General features: G+C 39.8%; 1 protein-coding gene across 1 annotated transcript in view; it reads right to left on the bottom strand.

Moving 5' to 3' along the window:
- Positions 1-1288: 1288 nt before the first annotated feature.
- Positions 1289-23875, bottom strand: part of LOC131436173 (GTP-binding protein 1) — a 49555-nt gene continuing 26968 nt past the window's right edge. The window contains exons 2-6 of the mRNA XM_058604715.1: positions 3231-3754; positions 2790-3173; positions 2495-2737; positions 2036-2254; positions 1289-1982 (exon numbers count right to left, since the gene is read on the bottom strand). Coding sequence (XP_058460698.1) covers positions 1593-1982; positions 2036-2254; positions 2495-2737; positions 2790-3173; positions 3231-3754 — 1760 coding nt within the window. The 3' untranslated portion in view covers positions 1289-1592. The remainder of the gene's footprint in view (positions 1983-2035; positions 2255-2494; positions 2738-2789; positions 3174-3230; positions 3755-23875) is intronic.

Here is a 23875-nt window from a genome sequence, read left to right as displayed (position 1 = left end):
GATCAAGAATTTCATCTTGGACGAACGGTCGTATAACATAATACGGCGACTTTTTGTGAATGCGTTCGCTTCCGCCGTTTCAAGCGAACAAGATTTTAGTTTTTTTGAATATATTTACAGGGTTCGCGACATTTCAGCGCTCGTCCGGCAAACTTCCTGTGGAACCAACATTAAATAATGTGACCTACGATCCTGATCGCTACTGGATCTTGACGTGGATCGGCTTCTGGAAGAATCTCTTGCGAATTTGATATGGCAAATTTCCATTGTGAGCGCAGCAATCTGGTTTTGCAATTCGGACACCGCAACTGATTCGGTGCAGCAACGAGCGAGGATGGATGCTCAGCCATCTTGTCTGCCATTTCGGAAAGCTTTCCTATAGTACCATCGCTGATTGATAACACCGCCTTAATGTTTGCAGGCATCCGCTGTAGAAACAGCATCTTCATTAGATCGTCCGTCACATTTAATCCGGTTGCGATTTCTTGCATTTTTGCGAGGAGATGAGTAGGGCGCATGTCTCCAAGGTCGCAAGCACTTAAAAGTCGTTCCAGTCGTCCCTGTGCCGACACTTGGAATCGGGAAATCAATCGTTGCTAGGCTGTTTCGTATTTATTCACGTCTGGTGGAGCTGTGACTAAATCCGCTACGTGGCAGATGACAGATTGGTCAATTTTCGCAATGATGTGATAGAATTTTGTGTGATCGCGTACAACGTTGGCCAAAGCAAATTGTGCCTCGGCTTGAGCGAACCACATCACCGGATCATAATTCCAAAAATCAGGAAGCTTGACCGACACTCCTGCGGCAACTGCAGCATTTTCTTGCTCGTCTCGATTTGCCATTAGCACTTCTGATTTCAGCTATCACGTCGGGGTCACCAAAATGTGGGAACCGAGAGCGGATTTCGAATAAATCGATTGCAGGGGTTGCAGGGGTGTATTTCGAGGTGCGCTGTAAACCAGTGTTGGCACCACAAGTGTAAGAGATCAGAACCGACCGTCCGCCATTGTACGGTCATCTGGTTTTGCGTAAACCGAGCTACTGATTTTGGTTTTGGGGAGGCTATAATAGGAAAAGTGAATCTTTTTTATGTGCCACAGAACCCTAAAAATAGAAGAGTCGCTGGGCAGTTACACGTTAAATCAGCAAACGGTACCGACTATGGCAGATAATGCACGAATATGGTTCTACCACTACCGTTTTATCGGTTTCAATTACGTCTCTTTCTGTTCCAAAGAATGTTCTTCGAATTTTTGAGGATGTTTATTAATAACATTTTATCAAATTCGTATTGCTCAACAAAAATATATTTCTCCAGTAGAATTCAAAATGTACTGTTTCTGTTATAAAAAATAATATACCCTTCAGGGTACAATTTTATTCCGGGGTACAGTCTGAATTATGGATACTTGAATTATAACACTTTCGTTTAACTAGAAAATATTAAAACAATATACGGTAAGGTCATATAGGTTAAGAAGAAGTCGATGTAATTAAATTTCAAATATTCTCAAGACAATTCTACATCACCCCATAACAAAACTATAGTTTGCATTTCAGCCAAATCGTAGGATTCGTTTTGATTTATCTTAATTAGATATAATAGAGATAGCTTCGTTAGTGAACGAATTTTGTTGAGAGGATGTGGGCGAATCTATAAGGTCTGCGGAGTTTACGCCTGACATTGTGTTACTGGAAGATGCTCTTCCTCGATGCTTTTTATGTACATTGCTCAGTCGGATGTTTCGTTTATCGGTGCCAATATCCAGTAAAACGGAGCTGCTAGTCAGTGTTGACGACGAATCCGTAATAATTTCACTTGTGCCTTTGGATAAAGGTTTCTGTGCATTCTGCTGTTGCGTTGAAGCTGAACTACGGCTTTGCATTTTGTTGGGCTTTGAACGCTGTTGTACAGAACCGGGTGTGTATAGTGGGGTTATAACATTTCCAACAGCTTTTGTGCGACCTTCCCGAAATACCTATGAAGGAAAAAATAATGATTTAGATTGAACGAACCATTTTACTGCTATACCATTCTTTGACCAGGTTTCATATATTCGGGATTCTTTATGAAACGAAATCGAACAACGGCTTTATCACCAGTTCGTAAGCATTCTTTCGACATTTGTAGAATCTGTGCCGTTTGACGGATACTACCGCAGTGCACCATCGCCGACCAACGCCCGTATTTACTCGATATAGTTGTGGGATGATGTAGCACTAGTATTTCGCAATCAAATTCCCAGCAAGCCTATGACAACCGCAAAATTGTGTATTAATAATCTATTCTAAAGCATGTATTAAAATTTCTTCACTATTTTATCACAAATTACTTGAAACTAATACACTGATGAAGGTTGTAAAATCAGACCAAAGTACTATTCCAATGGATGACGAAACAGTAAAGAAATTTTTATATAGTGAGATTAGAATGTTTTTTAAGGGAAATTTATGTTTATTTTTTCCGCTCACCCGTTCGGAGTATACTTACTTGAGGATTAATTTCTGCACTAACTAGTACCATACCCTTTCTAATCTGGGATCTTTTGATTTTTTTCAAAGCAAAACTTGCAGTTTGACCACTTCGAACCTCTCGAACAATCATTCGCTTCCGATGAATACTCTTGATCGTAATTGGTTGAAAGTCACCCAGTGGATTTGGTCCAAGTAAAAGTACATCATTTAGACGTACTACACCTTGAAGAGTTATTCCGGAAACAACAGTGCCAACTCCCTGAAATCAATTGGGAATTAAAAATATGCTGATTGATTTTTTTTTTATATACCGGCACTGCATATGTATCGTCAATTTGGAACTCAGTCGGCAAGCCGTCATTTCCTGTTGTACGTACTGTTAGAAGGTTGAGGAACATTTTTAACAGATTTAGGTTTTCTCCAGTTACATTAGAAACTTGAAATATAGGACACAATCGTTCAGAAACAAAATTAGTTGCACTGAGTACAACATCGTCAGTTGTCTTCACCATTACGGGTACTTTACGACATCCCTGTGACTTTAGAATTTTATACAAAAGTTTTAAATTTTCCTGCAATACATTTGGCGGACACATATCGATTTTTGTAACAATTACAAATACTGGAACTGAAAGGGCTAGAGCTAAACCTAAATGTTCTTTTGTCATTCCAACTATTCCTGAATTGGCTCCAATCTAGAATATGCTAGGATGTTAGAAATGTTTTATTAATTTGAACTTTCCTATTATTACCATTAGCATTCCAAAATCCGGTGCATGACCTGTCATGCCGAAAACCGTTGTCTTCAAGTATCGCTCATGGCCAGCAAGATCGATAAACGTGATAACCTTGGCCGATTTTTCGCATATTTTTACCCAGTCTAATGTTCCGTGATCTGGTTGGTTTACGACATTGCCGAGACTGTCAAAACCCAAAATATCATTACCAACGGAGCTTGTCCTACCACTTTCAATTTCGTGCTTGTGACGAAATAATCGTTGCCTTGCAAAACCTCTACCATTGTCCAATTCACCATGTGTTAACACTCCAAGGAGAGTGGATTTTCCGGCATCAACGTTACCTACTACTGCTACGCGTATCTCAGTGAAATCATTATCGTCAACCTTCGTACGGATTAAGTACTGCCCAGTTGTACCTTTCTCACCTTTTCGAAGCCGCAATTCAACACATTCCGCGTTCAACATTGCAGCCAAAGATTGCAAAGTAGCTAATGATGCCGCATATTCTTCTGCATCTAATCCACTCTCGCTACCATCTGCAAAATAATTAATACGTAAAAGCGGTACTGGTACATACAATGAAAAAAATATTTGTCGCAAAATTAAATTCTATAATATCAAACCTCCAGGAAAAACATTCACTACAAAAGTCTTTTCAACATCAAAATGTTGCAGAATGTAACATTTATCTTCTACCGAAGTCGCGTAGAGATTAGCAAAATTATCTATACTCCAGTAATTCCAAAAAAAAACTATCGCAGAATTTCGTAATATGGGCTGGATAGGTTTCCATATGAAAAGACGGGTGGGTAATGTCACTCACAGACATAACATTGAATACGAATAACATTGGCTCGCTAAAACAGAAACTGTGCCTTTATAGACCACGATATCAACTCCGGATCCCGAATAAATAAATAAATAAATAAATAAACACCGCACTAGAGCGAACGAGGAAGGATACAGACAGGCACGGAACAGACAGAACACGGTTTTCCGGAAAAAAGTGCCACCAGGAAGACCAAGATCGCGAAGCGATGAAACAGCTGTACCGCTCAAATGACACACGGAAGTTCTATGAGAAGGTGAACCGCTCACGTAGAGGCTGCACGCCACAGACCGAAATTTGCAGATATACCAGTGGTAACCTTCTCACGAACGAACGTTAGGTGATCGACAGGTGGAAGCAGTACTATGACGAGCATCTGAAAAGCGAAGCACAAGATACAGAGAACGGTACAGGAATCAATCTGGGTGCACGCTCAGCCGACGACAGATTCTCAGCCCCTGATCTGTCGGAGATAAGTGAGAAGATCGGCAAGCTGAGGAACAACAAAGCCGCGAGCAATGACCAGTTGCCAGGCGAGCTACTCAAACATGGAGGAGAGGCACTGGCTAGAGCGCTGCACTGGATGATTTCTAGGATTTGGTACGAGGAGATTCTACCGCAGGAATGGATGGATGAAGTGGTATGTCCCGTCTACAATAAGGGCCAAATCCTTTGCCGTCGTCTATCACCAATAGCTAAAGAATTCGCAGGGCCGTACCAAGCGGGATTTACTGGAGCCCGCACCACTACTGATCACATATTCGCGATAAGACAAGTACTCCAGAATCATTCGTATCCGAGCAGTCGTCCGCGATACACTTGTTGTTTTTTCGCTCCGTATCGGGACGGTATCGATTACAAAACCTCGAGTGCGAAGGTGTTTCCCTAGCAAGGGCTGGAGGAAACATTTTTTTTGTTCTCTTAGATCCAGTGGTTGATCGAGTGATAAACACCGGCAGCAGACAGTGGTATACACACTTGCTTGCGACCATTTCTACCTGTCGCTTCAATAGCATCGGCAGCAGCAGTGAGTGACTGGATCATCAAGGTCACGCGAGAGAAATAATCCAAGCAAAGGACCAACTCACCCATCAGCTCAACAAACCATACCGGTGAAGTAGTTTTTTTTTCATTTTATATTTCAACTTTTTTCCTACTTCTCACTATCCAATCTATTTTTTCTATTTTCCTTGATAGTGTAGGAGACTTTTTTTCTCCTGCACAGAAAATATGTCTTCCGATGAGGGGAACCTCGGGGAAGATGATGATAAACCTAGAGATGAGGAACGTTTGGATGAATATCCTGATAGTGATACATCTGAAATGGATATCCCCGCCCCCCCCTCTGGGAAAACCACCAATCCGTCGGAAGGTTTATCAGGATGACGGATCGGATGGCCCGTGGGTGGTATACTTCCGGCCCATAGCTAAATCCCTCAGAGTCCTCAATATTTCTCGAGATCTGGCTAAACACTACTCGGCAGTAAAACACATGGACAAGGTATCTCCGAACAAACTGCGCGTTGTCGTGACTGATCTAAAACAAGCAAACGAGATTGCTACCAATGAGATTTTCACGAGGGAATATCGCGTCTACGTACCTTCTCGGATGGTGGAGATCGACGGTGTGGTCCGCGAAGAAAGTTTAACTGTCGAAGATCTGTTGAAGGATGGGATTGGCCGCTTCAAAAATCCCGACCTTCAACCAGTGAAGATATTGGAGTGCAAGCAATTGCACTCTAAATCGACACAAGATGGAAAGTATCATCCATCAGACTCTTTTCGTGTGACCTTCGCCGGTTCTGCACTTCCGAATTACGTTGTAGTGGGAGGGGTGTCTACCTGTTCGGTTGTATGTACCGAAAGTAATGCACTGCTCAAACTGCAAACAGATGGGACATACGGCTCTAGTCTGTTGTAACAAACCACGATGTGGTAAATGTGGTGAGGGACACAGAGATGACTCCTGGAGGAAGTCAATCGAAAAGTGTATTTACTGTGGTGAGAATCCGCATGCTCTTTTTGAGTGCTCGAAATATAAGCAACGCGAGGAAAAGCTCAAGCGAACCGTGAGGGAGCATTCCAAACGATCTTACGCGGAAATCCTCAAACGAGCTACTCCACATATCTCTGACAACCCATTCGCTTTTTTGTCGACTGACGCTGATGTTTCAAATGACCCCGACGAAGGACCTTCTTCTGTTCAGCTAGGAACAAACAGGAAACGACCAATTATGTCCTCTCCTAAGCTTCCTCGCAAAGGTCTTAAAATACTAGAAACTAAAATATTAAAACGGAACCAAAATAACAATGTCACAGAGCCGAAGCCAATACCTCCTGGATTTCGAAAATCGAATTACAACCAGGAATTTCCAGCACTTCCAGGGACACTGAAAATCCCAAGTGATCCCAAAACACAACCAGAAAACCCGACAAACGTTGGATTACTGAAACTCTCTGATATCGTGGACTGGATATTAACAGCCTTCAATATAACTAATCCTCTTAAAAGTATTCTAACGGCTTTATTACCAACAGTAAGAACATTTTTAAAACAGTTGACTGAACAATGGCCCCTCCTTACAGCGATCGTATCTATCGATGGCTGAAATACCTACAGAAATCGAGAATATGATCACTATACTCCAGTGGAATTGCAAAAGTATCATCCCAAAATTAGATTCTTTCAAATTTTTGATAAATTCGCGTAACTGCGACGTATTTTCATTGTGTGAAACATGGCTCACTTCAAATATAAACTTTGACTTCCACAATTTCAACATTATACGCCTGGATCGAGGAGACTCCTATGGAGGGGTTCTTTTAGGGATCAAAAAGTGCTATTCATTTTATCGAATTAACCTCCCCTTGATCCCGGACATTGAAGTTGTTGCTTGCCAAAGCAGAATTAGAGGCAAAGATCTTTGTATAGCTTCTATCTACATACCTCCCAGAGTCTCGATAGGGCATCGACGACTTGCAGACATCATGGAGCTTCTTCCCACTCCGCGGTTAGTTTTAGGAGACTTTAACTCGCATGGTACGGGGTGGGGCTGCCTATATGATGATAACCGTTCTTCGTTAATTTATGATCTGTGCGACAACTTCAATATGACCATTTTAAATACGGGTGAAATGACACGCAATCCAAGACCGCCAGCCCGCTCTAGTGCGCTGGACTTATCCCTTTGCTCGACATCACTACAGCTAGATTGCAAGTGGAAGGTAATCCCTGATCCCCACGGTAGTGATCACTTGCCGATTTTGGTTTCAATATCCACTGGTGCACAAACACCGACATCAGTCGATATGACATATGATCTCACGAAAAACATCGACTGGAATTCCTACTCGACCGCGGTATCCCAAGCTCTTGAAACGAAACAACCAGATTCGCTTGAAGAAGAATACAAATCCCTAGCTGACTTGATCCTCAACGCCGCGATTCAAGCCCAGACCAAACGAGTACCCAAAACTACAATCACTACGCGACCTTCAACCCCATGGTGGGATAAAGAGTGCTCGGAAATATATAAAACAAAATCATCCGCGTATAAAAAATTCGGGAACAGTGGCAAGCGCGAAGACTACGAAAAATATGCATCATTAGAAAAGACCATGAAAAATCTGATTAAAGCAAAAAAAAAAGGTTACTGGCGTCGGTTCGTCAATGGCCTATCTAGGGAAACATCGATGACCACTCTGTGGAATACAGCCCGTCGTATGAGAAATGCAACCACTAATAACGAACCCGTAGAATATTCAAATCGCTGGATATTTGACTTCGCCAAGAAAGTTTGCCCGGATTTTGTTCGGGAATCGAATACCTATCGCGTCGCGTCCTCTCGATACACTGAAAACGATACCCCCTTTACGATGACGGAGTTTTCTCTTGCCCTCTTATCGTGCAACAACAATGCCCCAGGGCGTGATAAAATTAAATTCAATTTGCTTAAAAATCTTCCCGATATCGCGAAAAAACGTCTGTTGAACTTGTTCAACAAGTTCGTCGAACAGAACTTTGTTCCTCAAGACTGGAGACAAGTGAGGGTTATCGCTATTCAGAAACCGGACAAACCAGCCTCCAACCACAACTCGTATCGGCCGATTGCAATGCTTTCCTGTATTCGGAAACTGCTGGAAAAAATGATTCTGTTTCGTCTCGATGAATGGATGGAAACAAGTGGCTTGCTTTCAGATACACAATTTGGCTTCCGTAAAGGCAAAGGAACGAACGATTGCCTTGCTCTGCTTTCTACAGAAATTCAAATGGCATTCGCCCACAAGAAGCAAATGGCATCAGTATTCTTGGACATAAAGGGGGCTTTTGATTCAGTTTCCATAAAAATTCTCTCGGAGAAGCTGCACAAGCATGGTCTTTCCCCATTTCTCAACAATTTTTTGCACAACTTATTATCGGAAAAGCACATGTTTTTTACACCTGAAGACTTGACGACCTCACGAATTAGTTACATGGGCCTTCCCCAGGGCTCATGCCTCAGCCCCCTTCTTTATAACTTTTACGTCAATGACATCGATGAATGTCTTGAAAATTCTTGCACGTTAAGGCAACTTGCAGATGATGGCGTGGTGTCTATTATAGGATCCAAGTCTACCGACCTGCAAGGACCATTACAAACTACCTTAGACACTTTGTCTACATGGGCTCTAAAGCTGGGTATCGAATTCTCCACGGAGAAAACTGAGTTGGTAGTATTTTCCAGGAAGCGTGAACCTGCACAACTACAGCTTCAACTAATGGGTCAAACCATAGCTCAGGCCTTCACATTCAAATACCTCGGAGTCTGGTTCGATTCCAAAGGTACCTGGGGATGTCACATTAGGTATCTGAAACGAAAATGCCAAAAAAGAATCAACTTTCTACGTACAGTGACCGGGACTTGGTGGGGAGCTCACCCAACAGATCTTATAAGGCTGTACCAAACAACGATATTGTCAGTGATGGAGTATGGATGTTTCTGTTTCCGTTCAGCCGCGAAAATACACTTTATCAAGCTGGAGAGAGTCCAGTATCGTTGCTTGCGTATAGCCTTGGGTTGTATGCAGTCGACCCATACGGGGAGTCTCGAGGTACTGGCGGGAATTCTCCCGTTGAAAAACCGTTTGTGGGATCTCTCATATCGACAACTCATTCGATGTAGCGTCTTAAACCCGTTGGTTATCGATAACTTTGAACGGCTAGTCGAGCTTAATTCTCAGACCCGATTTATGACATTGTACTTTGATTTCATGTTACGTAACAATAATTTTTCTTCCTACAATCCTCACAGTGTTCGTTTCTATGATACTTCTAATTCTACGGCGTTTTTCGACACATCCATGAAAGAAGATATTTATGGAATCCCGGATCACGTATGCCCTCAAGTGATCCCAAATATTTTTAATGACAAATTTAGAGAAGTCGACTGTAATAAAATGTTTTACACTGACGGATCACATCTCGACGGGTCCACTGGCTTCGGTATTTTTAATGAAAATTTCACCGCCTCCTATAAACTCAGTGATCCGGCTTCAGTTTACGTCGCAGAACTAGCTGCAATTCAGTATACCCTTGAGATCATTGAAACTTTGCCCACAGACCACTACTTTATTGTATCGGACAGTCTCAGCTCTATCGAGGCTCTTCGCTCAGTGAAGCCTGGAAAGTACTCGCCGTATTTCCTGGGGAAAATACGGGAACAACTGAGTGCTTTATCTGAAAAATCATACCGGATTACCTTGGTTTGGGTCCCATCACATTGTTCCGTAAGGGGTAATGAGATGGCGGACTCACTGGCCAAGGTGGGCGCATTACAAGGTGAAACCTATGAAAGACCAATCTGCTTCAATGAATTTTTCAGTCGTTCTCGTCAAGAGGCACTCGTCAGCTGGCAAACCTCCTGGAATGATGGATATCTAGGACGGTGGTTACATTCCATTATACCGCAGGTATCGACGAAAGCTTGGTTCCGAGGGTTGGATGTGAACCGGGACTTTATTCGCACAATGTCAAGACTTATGTCCAACCACTCTTTGCTCAAAGCGCATCTTCATCGTGTTGGCCTTAGTGAGAGTAATCTTTGCGTTTGCGGAGACGGTTACCATGACATCGAGCATGTTGTTTGGGTGTGCTCCGAGTATTGCGACGTCAGACTCCAGCTAATTGATTCCCTTCGGGCCCGAGGTAGACCACCTTATGTTCCAGTCCGTGACGTTTTGGCAACCCGAGATCTCCTTTACATGACCTACCTCTACAACTTCCTCAAAGCTATAAACGTGCAAATCTAGTTCCCTCTCTTTCTCTTTCTTTCTTCTACAGTGGTCCTACCCCAAACGAACTAAACACTGGTCAAGCTGAATTGCTGGAAACCATCCATAAATGACACACCAACATCAAAGTACACCAACAAAGCATCCGAGTTTAGTATAGTCTCTTCCTCGTTACAATCTGGAGAACGTCGAGAACCCGGAAATGCAAAGTGTGTTTAAAAGATGCAAGCTATTAATGAATGATTTGTAATATCAAAATATGTTCAAAATCAATACAGTATAGGTCCCACCCTCCTGACACTCCTTTACTAACTCTAGGGGAGCAGGTCGCCCCATAATACGGCTTCCACTCTTTTCCACCTAACAACAAGACAATCGGCCACGTTAAGCTAACGCAAATGAGCCCAATAAAAATTTTATTATAAAAAAAAAAAAGTACTCCAGAAGTGTCATGAATACAACGTACCCACTCATCACCTACTCATTGGCTTCAAAGTGGCATACGACACAATCGATCGAAAACAGCTATGGCAGATAATGCACGAATACGGTTTCCCGAATAAACTGACGCGATTGGTCAAAGCAACGATGGATAGAGTGAAGTGCTACGTCCGAGTATCTGGGATGCTCTCGAGTCCCTTCGAATCTCGGAGAAGGCTACGTCAAGGTGATGTACTTTCTTGTATCTTGTTCAATATTGCCCTGGAACGATCTTCCGAAAGTCCGTACAACTTTTTGGCTTCGCTGGCGATGTTGATATTGTGACACGTAACACGTCGGACGACAGCCCAGTGGAAATGGTTCTTGAATCTAATCCGACCGGTACAAGAAGAAGAGGAGCGCAGCGAGCAAGGTGGATCGATCAAGTGGAGGGTGATCTCAGAAGCATCCGTGCCTTGAGTGGCTGGCGACGAGCAGCCATGGACCGAGCTATGTGGAGACGTATGCTTGATACAGCAAAGGACACCCCAGGCCTATAGCTTGTTAGGTAAGGTAAGGTGAACCGATTTTCACAAACTTAGATTCAAATGAAAGGTTTTCTGGTCTCATACAAATTTCTGAATATTATTTGGATCCGACTATATTCCTGAATATTATTTGGATCCGACTTCCGGTTTCGGAGCTATGGGGTAAAATGTGCAAAAAAAAAATATGTGTTCTAACTTTTCTCATAGATTGCGCGACCGATTTCCACAAACTTAGGTTCAAATGAAAGGTAATGTGGTCCCATACGTAAGTCCTGAATTTCATCCGGATTCGGAAATATAGGGTGAAGTGTGTTAAAAATTTTATACCATTGCTGAAAAGGGCGAAAAACCGCACAAAATTTTCTAAATCGACCTCGAATCTTCTCCAATTGATAGTTTTTATCAGTAGACGGTCAAACAAACCGATTTCGGTTATTCTTTTAAGAATTGAAGAAAATTATTTTGAAGAATACCACAGTATTATACATGATAATATAATTGATATGAGAAAGGCATCATTACACCACTCGGTGGATAAACACAGGTTTTTAATACTTGGCATCCTTGGCCCCATTTAATGATATTTTCGAAGATTTGATCGTTGATTGATTACGCAATTTCTCGGTTGCTCATGGATTTCTTGAACAATACTGTATTTCATGAAAAACTACTATAGATGATTCGGAATGCATGAGCCGAATATTCATTCTTTTTGGCGGTGCATATTTCGGAACGGCACCTATACTAGTATAAAGATGTGTTGGATGTGTTTGTGACGACGCAAACTTTTATTTACACTTAAGACAAGACCTGAACACTGCCCCCAGGTTTTGTTCCAATTTTATGTCAGAATGTTCCAGTTCCTGGGCTGATTTTGATAAATGCGTCCAGACAATAAGGAAAGTAAAATTCCTGGTGGGCTTATGGTCAGTGTTTATAAGTATAAGAAAAATCAAATCCGTGTTACAGGGCCGTTGAAACATGTTAAGCCCAGGTGGGTAATTTTGCGTAGCGGTGGGAACGACCCACTATGTTGAATTACTTCATAATTCAAATGGAAATGTTATTTAAATACAACATAACATAGATTTTGAACGATTTTTTATTATTCCGAAGTACAACAAAAATGTTTTCATTGTTTTTAAAATTAATAATCTCATTCAGTAAAAAGCGTTCAAGCAGACAGGTTGTGTTACTGGCTTGTGAGTTAACGGCTATCACCGAGTCAAGGCAACTTTAGCTGCAGGTAAACAAAACCCGCCTAAGCCAATTGTAAACGCAGCAAATTCTGGTGTACAGCCAATATTCGGGGCGTTCCCGACTTGGAAGCAATCGAAGAAGGCCATCCCATTCATACGCACATAGGTGAAGAGGCACAGAGGTGCGAACGCATAGAAGTGCTCAGACACAGAGGTGCGGAGACGAAGGGGTGTAAAGGCACAGAGGTGCTAAGGCACAGAGGTGCTAGGACACATCAGCGCAAAGCCGCAAAGACAACCACCAGTTATCGTATGGTGTACAGTATCGGTTGCGGTGGACAAAACGGAGCATTATCGTGTGGTGCTACACAAGAAGCATCACAAATCATCGTCAACAAGAGCTACAACGCTGTATCTAAGGCCAGGTACAAGCAGCGTACAAACCAAGCTCAGCGAAGACCACGACGGCAGAGCAACGGAGATAGAAGACAGCAAATTTGAAATAGTTGGAGCGAGCTTCATGCCGAGTACCTGTGTAAAGCAGAAAGCGACTAACAGGTAGATCTATAATTATATTTTATTTCACTTCAAAGAATATTCTCGTTTATATAATTCAGATGAGATCAATTATTTAAACATATTTATGTAATGGATGATCTAATGAATGAGAATTCAGGAGATCCATCTCTGCCACCAGGCGAAAATTTAACGGTTCCTAACTCGCAGAGAACGAAGTTTTACAATGAAACTTCTGCGGGCCCATGGATAGTATATTTTCGGCGTAAAATGAAAGCATTAAATTTATTTTATATATCTAAAGAATTGACATCACGATTTCCCGCTACCAAAGAGATAGTAAGAGTCCATAAAGACAAGATCCGCGTTGTAGTCGATTCCTTAAAGCAGTCTAACGAGATTGTTGTTTGTGAATTATTTATCCGCGAATATCGCGTATATATTCCTTCGAAAGACGTTGCAATAGACGGTGTTATCATCGAAGCGGGTCTTTCGATTAAAGAGTTGCTTGAGCATGGAGTTGGACGTTTAAAAAAATCTATGCTTGAGGGAGTAAGGATACTCGAGTGCAAGCAATTGTACTCAGCATTTTTCGAAGAAGGAAACAAAATTTATTGACCTTCAGATTCGTATCGAGTAACATTCGCTGGATCTGCCGTGCCTAGCCATGTCCACATCGATAGAGTTCGCCTTCCTGTTCGGCTTTTCATACCAAATGTTATGAATGCCACGAACTGCAAAAAATTTGGCCACACAGCTACTTACTGTTACTACAGTAAGTCGAAATGTACAAAATGTCAAGGGCCTCATAAGGATAATCTTTGCGATAAAGATATTGAAAAATGTGTTTATTGTGGGGAGAGTCCTCATGATGATCTTTCAGTATACGCTGCATTTAAATTGCGTAATGACCAAATGAAGCTTTCTTTAAAAGCACGGTCTAAGCGCGCATATGCAGAAATGCTCAAAACTATCATTTATGTCTCACCTTTGGAATCCGAAAATGGTTTTTCAAATCAGGCGGAACCAGAGGAATCTGACTCTGACGGAAATAGTGAAGATACCTCGTTTGTCACTCCTTAAGGGTCTGTTAAGAGGAGATTAATAAACCACAAAATACCAAAAAAGACACCTAAAATTACACCTTCAAAAAAAGATCCCCGTGTTGAAGCTAAAAAGCCAAATTTAAAACCAAAAACTGTGCCTCCTGGTTTGTCAAATTTACAAACCAATCCAGGAACTAGCACAAGAAAAGACAATAATCCAGTAGGCTCCGTTTCACAGCCACCATCAGGATTACTGAAGTTTTCGGAAATTGTACAATGGATTTTCGCAGCATTCAATATTTCTGAACCTCTAAAGACTATCATAACGGCATTCCTTCCAATATCTAGAACTTTTTTGAAACAGTTATCAGCTCAATGGCCAGTTCTTTCAGGTTTTGTACCATTTGATGGATAATTTATCATCCGCCGCAAATGATTCAATCATGCATCATGCCAAAACTTGATTCATTTAAAGTTTTGTTGCATAGTCAAAAATGTGATGTATTTGCTTTGTGCGAAACATGGCTTACATCAAACATAGCCTTAAATTTTAATGACTTTAACATTATACGTCTCGATAGAGACTCTCCGTATGGTGGAGTGCTTTAAGGAATTAAGAAATGTTATTCCTTTTATAGATTAAACATTCCTTCGACTTCTAGTATAAAAGTTGTTGCTTGTCAAATAAACATTAAAGGAAAGGACATTTGCATTGCTTCGGTATATATTCCTCCAAGAGCTCAAGTTGGACAACTACAGCTTAATGAAATTGTCGAAGCCTGCTCCACGTTTGATTGTAGGAGATTTCAATTCGGGTAGCATGACACGGATTCCAAGACCTCCTGCACGTCCAAGTGCATTAGATTTATCTCTTTGCTCGACTTCAATTCGACTAAATTGCATCTGGAAAGTATTTCCTGATTTACACGGTAGCGATCATTTACCAATCAGCATCTCAATTAGCAGTAACAAAGACATTGCTAATTGAGTTAATATTCCATATGATTTGACAAAAAATATTGACTGGATTAAATTCCAAAGTAATATGTCAAGTATCTTAAATTCCATGGAAGAGCTCCCCCCACTTGAAGAATATGACTTCCTCGTTTGCTCGATACTGGAGGCCGCTGAACAAGCACAAACCAAACGATTTCTTGGTCCATCATCTAACAGAAGACCTCCAAATCCTTGGTGGGACAAAGAGTGCTCAGATGCTAAACACGCGAAACAAAATTATTTCAAGACGTTTTTAAAACGAGGAGGAGGACCTCCTCAGAATTTTGAAAAATTCTTGGTTTTAGAAACCAAGTACAAGAACATACTTCGGGTCATGAAATGCAGCTATTGGAGACATTTTGTGGAAGGTTTGTCAAGAGAAACCTCAATGAGCACTCTTTAGAATACGGCCAGACGAATGAGGAATCGTAAAGTAGGAAATGAGAGTGAAGAATACTCGAATCGATGGATATTTGATTTTGCGAGGAAAGTTTGTCCAGATTCTGTTCCTACGCATAGCATTATTAGGGAGTCATCTTCAAATGATGATTCCATTGATAGCCCCTTTTCAATGATGAAATTTTCCATAGCACTCATGTAACAGTAACGCTTCTGGGTTGGACAGAATTAAATTCAATTTGGTGAAGAATCTGCCCGACCTCGCAAAAAGACGTTTGTTGGAATTGTCCAACAAGTTTCTTGAGCAAAATATTGTTCCATCTGACTGGAGACAAGTGAAAGTCGCCATTCAAAAGCCGGGGAAACCAGCTTCCAATCACAACTCATATAGACCCATTGCAATGTTGTCCTGCATCAGAAAATTGTTCGAAAAAATTATTCTTCGACGTCTCAACACTTGGGTCGAGACGAAAGGTTTGTTGTCAAATACTCAATTTGGCTTCCGAAGAAATAAAGAGACGAATGATTGCCTTGCATTGCTTTCGTCTGACATCCAAATTACCTTCGCTCAAAAACAACAAATGGCCTCTGTATTTTTAGACATTAAAGGAGCATTTGATTCAGTTTCCATTGATGTTCTTTCAGACAAGCTCCACCAACATGGACTTCCAGCGCACAGTGGTCCGGATCCACAATTTAGGGGGACAAAAACATTTGTGGCTTAGCCTTATACTTTAGAGCTATGATGTCTTCAGAACAAATGATCAGTGAAAGATAAGCCATATTTTGAAGCATATGGTATTAGGGTGGTTCTTATTATTAGGGTGATGCAAAAATTATTTTCCGAATGTGTTGAGATAGAGCACCCTTCGGCAAAATTGTAGGAAAATTTATATCAAGAAACTTTGCCGAAAACACTATTGTAGTATCTCTAACGGTTTTAGTGTTACAGCTATTTTAATAGAGCAACTTAGGGTGTTCCTAAAAAAATCAGATTTTTTGCTCTAGCTTTCTTATTTTTCACTTCTCGTTTTTGGTGTCTTTGAATATCTTTTAGACTTTGTTGAAACCAATTTTTTGATGACTAGCGCATTCAGGTAGCGTTTTCTGAACCGAAGTTACGAGCAAAACTAGTTCAAAAACAGATCATTTCTAAACTGCTATATCTAAAATTGGAGCAAATGAAAAAAAAATCTGTTTCTTTCATTTGATAGAAAATACTTTCGAGCATGTTTATAAAAAAAATGGCGGAGGAAATATTTTTTAAATTTTTTAAATTGTGCTCAAACATTGGGCTTTTTCATTGAAAGATGTTCTTTCATGTAAGACATTTATTAGCTATATATATATATATATATATATATATATATATATATATATATATATATATATATATATATATATATATATATATATATATATATATATATATATATATATATATATATTAAAATAAGGTATTGCTGTCTTCTAGCGTGTTAAAACTAACTCAGCTGCATAATCGGGAAGATGGAGCACACTCACGTTGTTTACGGTTGTTACTCTATTCGATAATGCTATTACAGGACCAGACGTTAAAAGCAATCGTTTGAATACATCATCTAGATTCACTAAACGATTGAATTTCCGCGAATGGAACTGCCTATACTTGCGAATTGATTTATTTCGACTCTCTTGCGCTTCCTTACTGTACATTATTTGCTATCAGTTTGGTTCCCTTGCGATTGATTGTTGAGCAAGAAGGCTGGATAATCTGGAACAACAATTATCCTTCATCTGTTTCCCTTTGCCGCCCAAAATAATCATCTTTCAAAAGGAAAACACGGAACTAACAAAGCAGGAAGTGGACAAAGTAAATGCAGAAATTGCAGAGCTTTCTCCCACAGTACCTGGGAAAGTATTTGTAACAACGAAGCTTGTGTTCTGCCTGAACGATACGAAAATGTTAAACGACGGTACACACTCCCAAACTTGGTACATATGCAAGCGCTCAGGAAAATCTCTAAATTTTTCAAGAACTAAAACAAATGAGAAGGATCCAGACAAATATCAATTAGGAATTTCGCCTCTCCACGCAATGATTCGATCTATGGAACTTTAGCTAAAAGTGATTTATTGTTTGCACATTGAGAAACCGATATGGCGCGTGTCCCGACAAATTCAGCATGTCAAGGAGCGAGAGACAAACATACTAACGGCATTAAAAGAGCAGCTAGGGTTGCGTATTGGCAAAGACATCATATTAACAAGATATCCTGCTCTCACATTTCCAGAATAAATCATTGACAATATCCTTTTTTGCGAGCATGGTGCCCTCAGGTGAGTCCGAATCGAATCTCGAACATAGAAGTAGGGAAGAGAAATGTCAAATTCATGAGCGCCAAAATAGCAGCACTGCGCACCCACTCAATTGACATGATATGTTGAATGTGATACCGTGCGATGGCGTTTCTATACTGAAGATTGATTTCACTCCAAGTTGACAGGGTTTGGTATTGGTGAACCATTACCTGGAGGCGGCAACTTGAATGATGGAATCCCGAAGATTTTTTAAAGAATATAACACAGTAGCGCAAACCACCGAGTTAAATGGAAATATACTTGAACGTTTTTTTATAATCTTAACGTTGATAAACAGCAATGTGAAGATTTCGATACCTGCTTTCCAGGAGTTTGCTGAACAAACAAGAATTCGTTTTGTGGAGCTGTATGGATGGTATGCTCTGTCGCCAACTGTGATGTGATGTGAAGTGAAGCCACCATCAGTTCAAGGACTTGCCAGTGGATGCGGGTAGACTCACAGTAGCTCCGATATGACTCATCCATTCACCTTCTTACTACAGCTGTTACCGAAAAGCGAACAAAAAGGGTTGGGCGGGTATGTAAGTAGAGTCACTTACTCGTATTCCGCGGGAACAAAGATGCTCTTCCAACCATAATATCCAGTGCATGGATGAAGCATATCGCTATACATGCTTGAACTCGCCTGATGGTTTGTTTGAGAAGGGCGCGTCAAACTCATGTCAAACCTTCAGAAGGAAACAAGTTTCCTTCAAGTTACTTGGGCTGGCTATCCACAATCCCTCGTCCAGTCATCAATCCGTCCGATACCCTGGTGCTTCCTCCCCTTTACGCCCCCGTTCAAAATGTTTTATATTGATAAATACAATGAAACATAGTGTAATGAAATTAATATAACATAAAATGATATAATAGATTACAAAATAATATAATATAACATAATACAATATAATATAATATAATACAATGTCATACAATATAATATAGTATATTATAAAACAATATATAAAATAACAGTTAATGTAGAGTGTCAGTTATGCTCTTCTATCTTCGCAATACTGCAGGAAGTGAAATATTTCTCTTCTAATAACAATGATAATATCCACATCTATAAAAATAATATATGTTATTATTATTAATGACAAATTAATAATAATAACAATAAATATAAAAATGAAAATGATAATAAAAAACAATGTAATATAGTACAATGAATGTCATTTCTCATCCTCTCATTCTGCCATCAACGCATTCCATCGACCAATTGTCACCACAGACACACGTGTAGGCATGAAACAGGAACCAGTGAGGACCAATCTCACCTTGTGACGACCTTGATATTTAGTTAAAAAATTACTTTAAAAATCTTAACTTATAAGGAAAACAAATTTATATTTTGCGCAGAGGATTGTAGTACTACTCATAATAAACCCTATAATAAAATATAATACAATATAATATGATGCAATATAATACCATACAACATATTATATAATAACATAAAAGACAAAAAAAAACATGTAAGACTATAATATATGAAATAATATGCTATGATATAATATAACAGTTAATGTGGTAGTGTCAGTTACGCTCTTCTAATAATAATAATAATAATAATAGTAATAATAATAATAATAATAATAAAAATAATAATACATGATGTAATAAACAACAGAATTATATGTTGTAATATACGATGATAAACATTGCACTTTAGGATGGGCTTTAACTTATGAGTCAATTCGCACCCTCTCATTCTGCTACTAACGCAGAAGGCGATAGCACCCAGTCGACGCCGTTCTATTGACCAAATGTCATCATAGACACACGGGGAGGCATGAGATAGGAACTTGTAAGGACTTAGTTATCTCACCATTTGACGACCATATGCTCTGTCGCCAACTGTGCATAAACTTCTGGTGCATGGGACTTCAATTATAAAACATGCTTTGCTTCCTATTGGTGAGGAAGCGCAAGAGAGTCGAAATAAATCAATTCGCAAGTATAGGCAGTTCCATTCGCGGAAATTCAATGGTTTAGTGAATCTAGAGGATGTATTCAAACGATTGCTTTTAACGTCTGGTCCTGTAACAGCATTATCGAATAGAGTAACAACCGTAACCAACGTGAGTGTGCTCCATCTTCCCGATTATGCAGCTGAATTAGTTTTAACACGCTAGAAGACAGCAATACCTTATTTTAATATATATAGCTAATAAATGTCTTACATTAAAGAACATTTTTCAATGAAAAAACCCAATGTTTGAGCACAATTTAAAAAATTTAAAAAATATCTCCTCCGCCATTTTTTTATAAACATGCTCGAAAGTATTTTCTATCAAATGAAAGAAACAGATTTTTTTCTCATTTGCTCCAATGTTAGATATAGCAGTTTTAAAATAATCTGTTTTTGAACTACTTTTGCTCATAACTTCGGTTCAGAAAACGCTACCTGAATGCGTTTCAAAAAATTGGTTTCAACTAACTCTAAAAGATATTAAAAGACACCAAAAACGAGAAGTGAAAAATAAGAAAGCTAGAGCAAAAAATCTGATTTTTTTAGGAACATCCTAAGTTGCTCTATTAAAATAGCTGTAACACTAAAACCGTTAGAGATACTACAATAGTGTTTTCGGCAAAGTTTCTTGATATAAATTTTCCTACAATTTTGCCAAAGGGTGCAGTCCTCTATCTCAACACATTCGGAAAATAATTTTTGCATCACCCTAATAATAAGAACCACCCTAATACCATATGCTTTAAAATATGGCTTATCTTTCACTGATCATTTGTTCTGAAGACATCATAGCTCTAAAGTATAGGGCTAAGCCACAAATTTTTTTGTCCCCCTAAATTGTGGATCCGGACCACTGTGCAGCGGTTATAAATAATTATTTGCACAACCTTTTGTCAGAGAAGTGCATGTATTTTTCACATGGCGATTTGGCAACATTCAGAATTAGCTACATGGGTCTCCCGCAAGGCTCATGCCTCAGTCCGCTCCTGTATAATTTCTATGTAAACGACATTGACAGCTGTCTCGTAACCCGTACACTAAGACAATTGGCAGATGATGGCGTCGGTTTCAGTTACTGAATCCAAAGCTATTGATCTGCAAAAACCATTGCAAGATACCTTAGATAAATTGTCCGTTTGGGCTGTTCATCTGGGTATCGAATTCTCTGCGGAGAAAACAGAGCTGGTCGTCTTTTATTTGTTTATTTGTTAAAATAATCCATCTGACAATTAAAAGTCTTAATGAATAACACGAAGCACAACGAACAAACTTATAACAAGGATACACTTAATAATTTCTGTGAGAACTTGTGCGTCGGTTCACCAAATTCAAAGAGATGCTCAACTTTGGAAAATGCACGTATACATGCTGTCATTGGTTCATGTTGTCCGAAAGTAGTACGATGAAATCTTGGTTGAAGTAGACTCGTCGAGCGTAGAGATCGTTGAGAAGCACGGAAGTCAAGGAGAGATAACAATTTTGGGGAATCGATATCGCCATTGATTACTTTAGCCACAAGTAACGCTTGCTGCATCTTTCTTCGTCGCTCTAACGATTCCAGGCCAATCAGACGACAGCGGTCAGGGTACGGTGGTAAATCCAGAGGGTTTTGCCATGGGAGGTGCCGCAAAGCCAACCGGACGAATCTCTTCTGTTTTCAAGAAAGCATGATCCCGCGCAACTTCAGCTTCATATGATGGTGAGAATGATCCAACAGGTTTTGACTTTCAAATACCTCGGGGTGTGATTTGATTCCAAATGCACGTGGGGAGGACACATTAGGTTTCTGATAACAAAATGCCAACAAAGAGTAAATTTTCTTCGAACAACAACAGGATCTTGGTGGGGTGCTCATCCGGAAGATCTAAAAAAAATGTATCAGATAACCATACTTTCAGTGATGGAATATGGATGCGTTTGCTTTCGTTCCGCTGCAAATTCTCATATTATCAAACTGGAGCGCATTCAGTATCGTTGTTTGCGAATTGCTTTAGGCTGCATGCATCCGACACATACAATGAGTCTTGAAGTTCTGGCGGGAGTTCTTCCATTGAAGGATCGTTTTTGGGAGCTTTCGTCGTGACTGCTAATAAGATGCGAGGTACTGAATTCCCTAGTTATTAATAACTTCGAAAGGCTAGTTGAGCTTCAATCTCAAACAAGATTCATGACAGTATATTTTAACCATATGTCACAGGAAATCAACCCTTCAAGATATATTCCTATCCGTGACACCCTCCTAAATGTCCCTGACTCAACTTTATTTTTCGACACATCCATGCAGCGCGAACTGCGTGGAATCCCGGAACACCTAGGCTCGATGGAAATTCCAAAAATATTTTCAAGTAAGTTCAGGCACATTGACTCTGAGAACATGTTTTTCACGGACGGATCACGAATTGAAGAGGCTACTGGGTTTGGTATATTCAACAATAATGTTTCGGTTTCATTTGGGCTACAAGAACCTGCATCTGTTTAAATAGCAGAGTTAGCAGCAGTTCATTATAGTTTGAGAGTAATTGTCACATTATCTCCAAACCATTATTTTCTCTTCACAGATAGTCTGAGTGCAATTGAAGCCATTCGCTCAAACGCTGCTGGCAAAAATAACCCGTTTTTCTTGGGCAAAATAAAACAGTGTCTGAATGACATATTGAATAATAATTATCAAATCACAATAGTTTGGGTCCCGGCTGATTGCTCCATTCCAGGCAATGAAAGAGCCGATAGTTTTGCCAAACGTGGTGCTATTGAAGGTGAAATTTATGAGTGACCGATTACTTTCAACGAATTTTATAGCGCGACTCGCCAAAGAACGCTTGACATCTGGCAAGCTTTTTGGGATAGAGATGATCTGAGTCGGTGGACGCACTGAATTATTCCTAAAATATCGACAAAGGCATGGTTCAAGGGGCTGGATGTGAGTAGGGACTTCATTCGTTTGATGTCCAGGCTCATGTCCAATCACTACACGTTAGATGCACATCTCTTTCGAATTGGACTTTCCGAAACTAATGATTTTGCTTGTGGCAAAGGCTATCGCGATATTAATCATGTCGTTTGGACATGCGTGGAGTATCGTGATGTTATATCTCAACTAATAAATTCCTTGCGTACCCAAGGTAGACTATCCAATGCCCCAGTTCGAGACATTCTTGCTTGTCGTGACCTTTCTTACATGAAACTTCTTTATCATTTCATAAAGACAATTAAAGTTTCAATTTAATAATTGACCTTTTTGAGGGTTAGTTCTGACTCCTACTGCGTGCATTAGTTCATCCAATAGCAAAATTTTAATAAAATTATGTGCTGATAAGAACAAACTCAAAATAGGTTACGAAATCAACAACAAAATGTATAACAATTTCAGCTTATTTTATAATTTATAGCAGTTAATCGCTTGGTTCAAATAATATTCTTCAATAGATTTAATAATAAATAACGAAATAGCTAATATGATATTTAAAAAATAACAGGAATATGATTTATTAAACTCAAATCGCTGTGACTATATTAGTATTATATTAGGATAAGAATTCTATGTAAAAGTGATGATACGGCGAAGAAAAACTTATGTAAATTGCCTTAAGAAATAAACGTATTTATGGAAAAAAATAATAATCTTGCGATTGTTTGGCGCTCAAAATTTCAGGTGGGTAGTTACCCACTTTTGACATTGCCAGGTAGGTAGTACTACCCATCGTACCCACCTCTTCCACCGGCCCTGCCGTGTTGAATGAAATACATAGGGAAAGTGGGGCAAAGCGCGAACACGGACGAAGCGGGGAATGCTTGACTTCTCATCTGGGTCATGGCACCAACTACCGAACAAATATAATTTCGTTTTGAAACACCCTCGAACTTTACCATGCGTTTTCGTCAATTTTCTTGAAGAAATATTATTTTTATGATACAAGTCTTAGGTTTCGGTGCGTCATTATAATCGTTCGAAATTTTCAATCGCACATGAGTTATATCAATCCGAATTAAAAAAAAACTCATCCAACTAGTTGTGTGATAACGCCTTTCTCTCATCATTTAAATAGTCTCATTAAAACATTTTTAAGATTCTATCCTCGGTCATTGGTATTGTGTACTTATCAAATAAACCAATCT

This window comes from Malaya genurostris, chromosome 3 (genome assembly GCF_030247185.1).
Source record: "Malaya genurostris strain Urasoe2022 chromosome 3, Malgen_1.1, whole genome shotgun sequence".
Classification (NCBI taxonomy): Eukaryota; Metazoa; Arthropoda; class Insecta; order Diptera; family Culicidae; genus Malaya; species Malaya genurostris.
Note: the sequence above shows the minus strand (reverse complement) of the source record. Positions and strands in the feature narration are given on the sequence as shown.